The sequence below is a fragment of the Myodes glareolus genome, chromosome 19 (assembly GCF_982192425.1).
Source record: "Myodes glareolus chromosome 19, mMyoGla1.1, whole genome shotgun sequence".
In the NCBI taxonomy this organism is placed as follows: Eukaryota; Metazoa; Chordata; class Mammalia; order Rodentia; family Cricetidae; genus Myodes; species Myodes glareolus.
Window position 1 is genome coordinate 51,709,438 of NC_142044.1, and position 9,928 is coordinate 51,719,365.

Genomic DNA, 9,928 nt, shown 5'->3' on the forward strand with positions numbered 1-9,928 from the left:
ATCCTGTTCCCTCTAACTGCAGGATCTGAGAATGAATGAAACCAAATTTAAGAAGAGAGAAGTTCAATTGGTGGTGTATAATCTAACCCTTGGGAGGCTGAAGCAGGTAGATCATTGCTTCCAATCCAGCCACCTAGGCTTCACTGGGAAACCTTCTGTCAAAACAAAAAAACAGGGGGCATGAAGGCCTGCTGGAGAATTAACTTAGCAGATAAGGGCACTTGTTCTTGCAGAGAACCTGTGTTGAGTTTCCAGCATGCAACCATCTGTAATCTCTGATTCCAGAGGACCCGTCGCCCTCTTCTGGCAACCAGGAACACTGCTTGTGCTCAGCCGTACATGGGGAAACACCCACACACATAAAATGAAAATGTCTTTTTTAAAAGAGAGGGATGAGGGAAAGACTTTCCCAGAAACGGAGACATAGCCCTGGCTCTCCCTTGCCACTTCCAGGTGATATGGGCTGTGGCGTCTTCCTTTCTTCTTAACATGTCAGAACTTGCTTGAGCTGGTTTCTGTCAGTCACCAAAACTTCTCTCTACACCACTGAGTGAAGAAGTGGTGACTGGCACGTTTGACTTGGTGCTTGAACCCTAGGCTGACTCTCTTAGAAACTAGTGGGGCCCTGCCACCCATGGCCATGATCACAGGCTCAGTGTCCTTACCGAAAAGAACCCTGATCCTAGCAAGGTCATTTCCAATCTATCCTCAAGTGCCTTGCCACTAAGTTGAATACCCTGACCATCGCATTTCCCCTGTCACCTACCTGTTGTTGGCCTCTTCTCAAGGACCTGTAGTCTCCTCAGATGCTCCCTTCTCCAACCAGTTCGGCCTCCTTCAAGAAGACACTCTTTCCTTGGGCTCCTGGGCTCCCTCTGTCTGTTCTTTTACCTAACCTCTACACTTATGCACGTCTCCAAATGCCTGCCTTCCTGCAAACTGCTGCCTCAGCGTTTCACTAGTCATGGCTAACCCAGCCATGTACTATCTTAACCCTCTGTATCCTGCAGACAGACCTAAGAAGGCAGAGTGACCCATGGTGACACCACTGCCTCAGCTTGAAAAGGATAGATGCCCCTATAGAGCAGAGTGACCCACAGGGACACAATGTCCTAGTCTGTGATGAATGGGCACTCCCCAAATATACTACCTGGCCTGCTGATATATACAGTTGTCTTTTAGTCTTTATCTTCTGAGTCTACTTTTATCTCATTGGATGGTCACTGCTTGAGTTGACTTTTCCTAGAAAAAAGCGTACCCATCATATGATAGACCCCCAAACCTGCCAGTCTACACCCCCCTCCTTCCAGAGACACCTGCCCCTCCTACCTATCTACCCATGCCCCACTGCTCCCTATGAGTTCCCCTGCCATACCCAGTCTTTCCCTATCTTCAAAACCCTTGCCATTGGAATCAAACCTCAAATTTATTCCTTAAAACAATATCTTTTGATGAAGTTGCCATCCTTTTGGCCCCAAGAAAATTTCTCTAAAGCAGAAATTCTCAACCTGTGGGTTGCAACCCCTTTAGGGGTTGAATGACCCTTTTGCAGAGATCACCTAAAACCATCAAAACCGTGAGTTTTTAAGATTTATAGCAGTAGCAAAATTACAGTTATGAAGTAGCAAGGAAAATAATTTTTTGGTTGGGAGTCACCACAACATAGGGAACTGTATTAAAGGGCTGCAGCATTAGAAAGGTTGGGAACCATTGGTCTAAAGTCTTCCCCAAGGACACCAACACCAATCAACTCTTTTTTTAAAATATTTATTTATTTACTTATTATGTATACAATATTCTGTCTGTGTGTATGACTGCAGGCCAGAAGAGGGCACCAGACCTCATTACAGATGGTTGTGAGACACCATGTGGTTGCTGGGAATTGAACTCAGGATCTTTGGAAGAGCAGGCAATGCTCTTAACCACTGAGCCATCTCTCAACTCTATGAGCCCAATGCCGACTCCCCCAGCAAATTCTTGTCTGCTTTCCCCGCTCCTGCCAGAACGCACATTCTCCCAAAGGCAACTTCTCCAGCTAACGGTAAATTTAAAAGGTCCTAGTGTCTCTCCTTGAGTTAACATGGGCAGTTGTATACAATAGGTGCCAAATGATATAGGTGGGACCACAGTGGGAGGAAAAGGGGCAAAATAAGCACATAGGCCTAAGCTCAAGGGTCAGCGAATACCCCATTCTCACCTACTGCCATGGGTTTGGGGAAAGATGGGATAAGCTCAAGGGGGCAGCGATTGTTTGAAAGGAAAAACATAGGGAGCTTTGGTTCCATCGCTTTCTCCAAGGCTCACTTCCAGCTATCCAACCGAAAAGCCACATGAAGCTAGGTGTCTCGGTGCACTGCAGGAATCCCAGCCCTTGGGAAACCGAGGCAGAAGGATTTCATAGTAAAGCCAGTTTGGGGTACATAACATACTGAGACCGTATTTCAGAAAAGAAAAAGAAAGGAAATCTGGGACAAGTGAGATGGCTCAGCGGACAAAGGTGCTCCCCACCAAGCACAATTCCCTGAGTTCTTGAAGTTCAGTTCCTGGGACCCACATGGTAAAGGAGATAGCTCATTCCTACAAGTTAGTTTCTGACTTTGGGATGCTCATACCCACAAACCAGCACATAAATAAATGTCATGTTTCTAAATTTTAAAACTGATTGAGGTGGAAAGATGCTTCAGTGGTTAAGGCACTGGCTGCTCTTCCAGAGGATTTGATTCCTAGTGCCTACAGGTACTCAGGCTCGCTTCCTAGCATCTGCAAGGTACCTTACAGCCCCCTGTAACTCAAACTCCAGGGGATCTGATGCTCTCTTCTGTCCTCAGAGGGCACCGGCTGTATACATACACTGTATTGATACACATGCAGGCAAAAATCTCTATATATAAAATAATTTTTCAAAACTGGTAAAGAGCAGCCAGGCGATGGTGGTAGTGTACACCTTTAGTACCAGCACCTGGTAGGCAGAAGCAGGTGGTGGAGCTCAGTGAGTTTAAGGCCAATCTGGTCTATAAAGCAAGTTCCAAGACAGCCAGGACTGTTACACAGAGAAACCCTGTCTCAAAAAAACAAAAACAAAGCAAAACAAAACAAAAAATTGATAAAATGTTTGTGAGTTGGTTCAGCAGGTAAAAATACTTGCTCACAAACCTTATGACCTGAGTTTGATCCCAGGACCTACATGGTAGAAGGAGAGAGCTAAGCTGATTCCTGCCAGTTGTCCTTCTGGCCTCCACATGTGCAATGTGGTTCAACATATACACCTATCTATCTGTAATAAAAAAAAAAAACTTTAAGTATTACACACACGCACACACACAAAACCTGGTAAGACAGGCTGGGCATGATGGTGTGTACTCCTTTATGCCCAGCACATGGGAATCAGAGGCAGGTGGATCTCTATGAGTTGGAGGACATCTTAATCTATGCTATGTCAGGAGTTCTGGGACTCCAGAATGAGATTCTGTCCCAAAACAATAAAGCCAACCGGAAAAAATAAAACATTGATAAAAATAGACAATTTAAATACATTTTTCTTTTTTAAGTGTACTAGTTAATGCATTAAGGAATGAGAAAGCAAACTTCCTCTTGGATTAGTTTGACCAAGAGTGAACTCAAATTTGAAATCTCTACTTCTCTTCCTGTCTTCCACCTGTCCCTAAAAAAGGCTTTGCTCCGTATTTACTGAAGAGCACAGAAAGAATCAGTGGGGAAGGAATGAGGTCTCTTTACAAAAACTGTAAAAGAGTTTTTACAAGGAGGAAACTACTGCTCCCAACTAGCCCAGGATGGTAAACAAAAACTGCAAACAGATGCTATCAGCCTACACCCATGATATTTGCAACAATTGTATTAGGTGTTTACAGTATAACTTAACTATTGACTGTTTTATATTAGGTGTTTATAGTATAATGTTGCTTTTAACTATTGACTGTTTTTCAGCAAATGTTTACAACACATGTATTACTCTAGGTCAGAGGCCTGGAAGAATATATAATTTTTTAATTTTTTTTAAAGATTTATTTATTTACTGTGTATACATTGTTCTGCCTGCATACCAGAGAGGGCACCAGATCTCATTATAGATGGTTGTAAGCCACCATGTGGTTGCTGGGAACTGAACTCAGGACCTCTGGAAGAACAGTTTAAGGCGATTAAACTCAAGTTAGTAGGCTTGGTGGCAAGTACCTTTATCTATTAAGTCATCTTGCCAGCTCACCGAATGTATATTGTACTTACTGGTGGGTGAATAACATGATGGCATTTGTATTTTGAAAGGCAGTGCCAGCAGCAGTGTGGAGACATAACAAAGGTGGAGGTGGGCTAGAGAAAGGGGGCACAGCTGAAGAACTGAGCCTGTCTCAGCATCCTCCACCCTCCTCTCCCCTGTCCTTTGGAGCTGGCGTAGTGATTCTGAACTCTACCACATTGTCTCTTCATCCTCTTAGATGATGCTTACAATAGTTCTCAGAACCTAATGATCCCTGAAGGCCCGAAACTGTTCCAGCCTGCCCTCCAGCATTGATCCTGGCCAGACACCTCTAGCCACCGGCGTGTCCTGGGCATGCCCATGCTGCAGCCTCCTCCACGTGCTCTTCAACAGCGGCCTGCACCAGACTGTGTACAGACCTCCAACCTTCTGGTCCCTTTCCCTCCTGCTTACTGACCTGCTCTCCCTCCTCTGACCTGCTATTCTGTTAACCCAGCACCTGGTCCTTCTAGATGCTCTAGTGCCTGCTTCAGCCCCATGTTCACTAGCTTTCAGAGTCACCTTTTTATTTTATTTTATTTTTTTCCAAGACAGGGAACTCACTATGTAGACCAGGCTGGCCTCAAACTCAGAGATCCACCTGCCTCTGCTTCCAGAGTGCTGGGATTAAAGACGTGTGCCACCACCACCTGGCCACCCTTTTATTTTATTTTTGAAGGGGTTGTAGATGAAACCCATGGCCTTGCACACTAAGGTACATTTCCAGGTCTCTGTTTCCTTTTTTGGTGGGGGCAGAGTCTTGCTATGTAGCCCAGGTTGGTCCTAAGCTAGTGATTCCCCCTACCTGTTTCTTTTGTAACATAAACAAAACCACTTTCCCTGCATCTGCAAACAGGCAAATGAGTGATTATCTGCTAAAATTTCCCTCAGGAGGTAAAGCAAGCTCTTCAGCATGGCCTACATTCAACACTCTTCGATGGACTCATCTGGCAAATGCTTACCTGAGCACCCACGAGTGTTCAGCAGGAGGGTCAGAGTGACCAAGTCCGGGGAGTCCCACAGAGGGACAGGATGAGGTAGAAGAAGAAACACAGATGGATACGGAAATATTCTTGCAGTAAGAGAAATGCTTATGGCAGTGATGGGGTGTTTAAGGGGGGAAAAGGCCATCAGGCCGGCAAAGGCTAAGAACCAGTGGCACAGAATCCATAGGTGGATGGTGAACTAGCACAAGCATTGCAAAGAGCAACTCGGTATATACAGCATGTAAATGAGCTCAGGGGCGGGGCTTTTAGCTGTGGAAAGCCTGAAAATCACTGAAATTTAGATTAATGAAGGACTGATGGGGTGAAGAGGGGCAAAATACAGTAAGTCTGTGAACATGTTATAATGAAATCCATGATTTTGTACGCTAAAGTCTAATACAAATAAGTAATAGAAGATACACAAAATAAAAAAGGGGGGACCAATTGCTGGGCTACGACACAGACTTGTAATCCCAGCTGTTCAAGAGACAGGGACAGGAAGACTTCAAGTTGAAGTCCTCCCTAGGCTACAGAGGGTACTGGGCAGCTTAGGGAGACCCTACCTCTGTCAACACTCAAAGGCAAGCAAGGTAATTGAGGATTTGAGGATGTAGCTCAGTGGTAGGTGCTTGCCTGGTTCGCTTCCCAGTACCACAATGGGGGGTGGGGAGGGGGAGGGGCTGATTTTAAAAAAAAAAGCAATTCATAGAGTACCTGCATATTCAAGTATGCCCACCCATGAGTGCCTTTATGGTCACACATATTTATATATATTACTCGTTCGTGCATGTGTGTATAACTTGTACAGAGATTATTATATGCAGAGAAGAGGAATGTGTCTCTCACCCAGAACACTGCTGTGGTGGGGGCTCAGTTCGTACTTGTACTACAGTATTTGGTAATGAGAAGCCACCAGTCTGGAAAACAGGTAAGCAGTCATCGAGAATCTACCATTACTTCCTGGGGATGCTGGGCGATCAAGTCATGCGCCTACTTTTCACGAAGAGGTGACAGGTCATTGCCTTTGAGGCCAGAACACAATTCTACCCCCAGCACTCACCGTTCAGCCTGGTGGGTCGATTGGGCTCCACTAGTCTCTTAGACTTGGTCGCACAGCAGAATTAGGTAACAGAAGTGAGGGTGGTAGACACCTCCTCTGCCGGGGGTGGGGTGGGGGCGCGTTCCTGGCCTGCTCTTAAGCATTTCCCAGGAGGGCTGGACCCCTAGAAGTGACCCCCTGTGGCTTTACCGCTTCTTGCTGGGCAGGAGCGGCTACCAGGAGAGCTCGGCTCCATCAGCCCACCCGGGTGGAGAACGCCCCGCCCCGTCAGCGGCGGGCCCCGCCTTCAGCTCCAAAGACTACTTAGCGTTGGAAGTGCCTCCCAAACTGATCTTCCGCTGGACCCCAGAAGGCGAACTAACCCAGGAGACAACGACCTGACCCACAAGGCCAACTGAGTGCTCTCGGAACTCGCAACAGACCCCAGCCCCGCCTGCTGTCTCTAGACCCGAAACCAGTGACCCGACAGACAACAGACACAGGTACCAATTTTCCCACGTCCCGCGACCCCCGGCTGAGGAGGACTCCCCAACTGGTGGGTGAAGAGGGTTGGCTCCAGGCCAGAATTGCCCTCCTCCACCCCATTTGCCGACTTCTCCGCATTTTTCCACAGCCCAGCCCGCCATGGCCCAGTTCCTGATGGTCACGGTAACCCTCGGTTGCATCAGCCTCCTCTACCTGCTCCCGGGCACGCAGTCTGGCGGCCTAGGCAAAGGACTGAAGCTTTTGAGACCCAAGTGAGTACAAAGTTTGGACCAGCCTCCTCATGGGAACAAAAGTTTTCTAGAGCACATCTACCAGATCAAGGGCCACCTTCCCATCTTCAGTGTTGCCTGAGAAAGGCACGAGGACTTTTTCTTCTTTGAATCTTTCTACTTGGCATAGTTATTCTGACCCTACACACACACACACACACACACACACACACACACACACACACGCACGACAGAGGTGGGGGGAGAGAGAGGGAGGAAGAGAAGAGAGAGGGAGAGGAGAGAAGGGCAGGGAGCGAGAACAAGCTCTTACACAAAAGGTCTCCTGGAGCAAGGGAGACTAGAAGCATTCTCAGAGAAGAACCTGGGGAGGTCTCTTGAATTCTAAGAGCAGTGGCCCACAGAGCCTATGTGACTTGGAGACCTTTGCCCAGAGTGGTGCTGATAATGGTACATGTGACTTGGGCTACGTTGATGGCCAGGCTGCCAGTAAGCTCAGCGGGCTAATTGGCTTCCCCTTCTAGTCTTCAGGTCGGAGACAGGGTCAGGCTTTGGGCTTCCCCTGGTCCGAGGCCAGGCTTTTAGGGAAGCTGTGGGCTTCCCCTGTCAGTGCCCTAAGACTGTATAAAGAAGTAGATGGGATTAAGGACCTTTGGAAGGCTATGCCAGTCCACTGAATTTGCATCTTTCTTTCCCTTCCGCAGAGACTCCCCAGCAAAGGCTCCATCCAGTAACCTGCAGCCTGGACACTCTTCCCTCCGGTCTGCAGCCTGGAAGTCTCATCGCGCTCCCCAGCCACAGGGAAGGGGCAACCCGACCCTTGCTATGGTTCATCTGCTTCAGAATGGTGGCTCACGACACCCAGGTCCCCAGAGACTCTTGGGACCCCGAAGACCCCATGCCCAGCTTCTGCGGGTGGGCTGTGTCCTGGGCACTTGCCAAGTGCAGAATCTCAGCCACCGCCTGTGGCAACTCGTCAGACCTGCGGGCCAGCGAGACTCAGCTCCCATCGATCCCAGCAGCCCCCACAGTTACGGCTGAGGTGGGTCCTAACTGGACCACTGGAGTGCTGTACTCTCATCCCAGAGCTGCAGCTGAGCTCCACACCCTGGCCCAGTTCTCTGGAGGTCCTGCGGGCAGCAAGTCCTCATGGCTTTGGAGACTGTAAACCTAAACCTATGAGGATATGTGGATCCAGGCTATAGAAGCTGCACCGCCAGGGACCTGTGCATCCCAGAACTGTGCACACTCGGGGAACAGGTGCTTGGCAGAAGTGTTGGCAGTATCACACGCCACAAAGAACTCGAAAGGAGTGTGCCTAAAGAAATAGAGCAAAAGCCAGAGCCTTAAACACGGCCCCATCTATGACCAAGCAGGAGAAAGGCTAGAGTGGCCCCTGGATCCCCCCACCCAACTGGGAATTAAAGCCTCTCTGTGGGCTGAAGCCGTGGTCACTCTGTTGTACAGTTTGCTCTTCTGTGACTGACCTGGAATTGTGACTTTTCCTTGTTTGCATCCTGAGGCAGGAGGGGCAGAAAGAGGGGCTATATACTGGGGTAGAGAAAAAAGACCTCCCGCGGCTGTTGCCAACCTGGAGCCCAGGCCACGGTGGTGATGGAGACTCCTGGAACATTCTGAAATAAAGTACAACAGAGCAACCCTTCTCATCCTCAGGCCAGGGCAGGGGATAAGGCAAAGTGTCCCATCTCCAAAAGTCTTAGTATGCTCTACCACTGAGCAAGAGGTGGTGGGTGGCACATACCTGCTGTCCCAGAAGAATGAGGCAGGGGGATGACAATCATGACCAGCTTAGCCAATATAGCAAGACCCTGTCTCAGACAACAAAACTACCCCAAATTAGGGGGGGAAAAGGGGACCCAAGCCTATCTCAGGAAAGCTGGAGGCATTATTTAAACAAAGGTGTCTCCACATCCTACCCATTCCCAGTCCCTGAAGGACACCCAGCAGGATCAGAAGTAGGGACAGTGGAGTCTGACAGACTTATTCCTTTGTTCTTAGCCAAGAGTCCAAGAAGGGGAGAGGGACCACAAATGACAAGGAGAACTGAACCGACCAGAATTACAAGTTCAAGACCAGCCTTTGCTACAGAGACTCTGAAAAAAAAAGGGGGGGGGAGTAGAGTGGGCATCAATCACAATCTGGAAATAGGTACTTGGTACAGGTTCTTCACACATGTGATTTCGCCCAAACCTTGCAATTGTCCGGTCAGAACACAGGGTTCCAAAAGAGTTGTTTGTCCCTTGGCAACTGTTCACAGCGCTCTCACATGTGCTTTCCAGCACCACCCTCCTACCGCCCCGGAGGAACGCACGCTTCATTACTCCAGATGTATAGGCATTCACACAGGGGTCAGCGACACGCCCCAGTGACTACAGTATGAATGCTCAGAGTCACCTGTTGAGTGATCAGAGGTGATCCCCAGTTAGCAGCATCCTGAAAGTGCCCCTCTGGGCCCCCATCCTTGTCCTTACTCAGGGTTTGTATAATTCAGGCAACTATCTTCTTTCCAAGATGAACCCAGTGGACACCGTTTGGCTCAGTCCCTTCACTGCTAGAATAGAGACCTTCGTGCATAGAGAGGCCAAAACAGGAACTGTGATAGGAGGTGGTATAATAGGAGCCTAGCAAGACAGAAAGGCAGGCTGCCTGGAAGAAACCAAGCAGGTCCAGGATCGATTGGTCTGGGCACAGCAGGGGCTCGCCAGGGTCAGGACTTAGAAGCACCAAGTCCCTGTGTTCATAGAAGGAATGGGCTGTGGTGGTCAACAGCAGCTGGCAGGCATGTGAATGGGAACTAGAGAGGCCCCTGATGCAAACCCCTGAATCATGTGTCCTGTGACCCCTGAAAGGCAATGGGAAAGGTAGGTGGGCGGTGAAGACAAACCATGGGATCTGG

General features: G+C 48.6%; 1 protein-coding gene across 1 annotated transcript; it reads left to right on the top strand.

Moving 5' to 3' along the window:
• Positions 1-6,579: 6,579 nt before the first annotated feature.
• Adm2 (adrenomedullin 2) lies at positions 6,580-8,465 on the top strand. The gene is made up of 3 exons (XM_048444851.3): positions 6,580-6,780; positions 6,912-7,035; positions 7,716-8,465. The coding sequence occupies exons 2-3, from the start codon at positions 6,923-6,925 to the stop codon at positions 8,050-8,052; spliced, it is 450 nt and encodes a 149-aa protein (XP_048300808.2). The 5' UTR covers positions 6,580-6,780; positions 6,912-6,922; the 3' UTR covers positions 8,053-8,465.
• Positions 8,466-9,928: the final 1,463 nt, after the last annotated feature.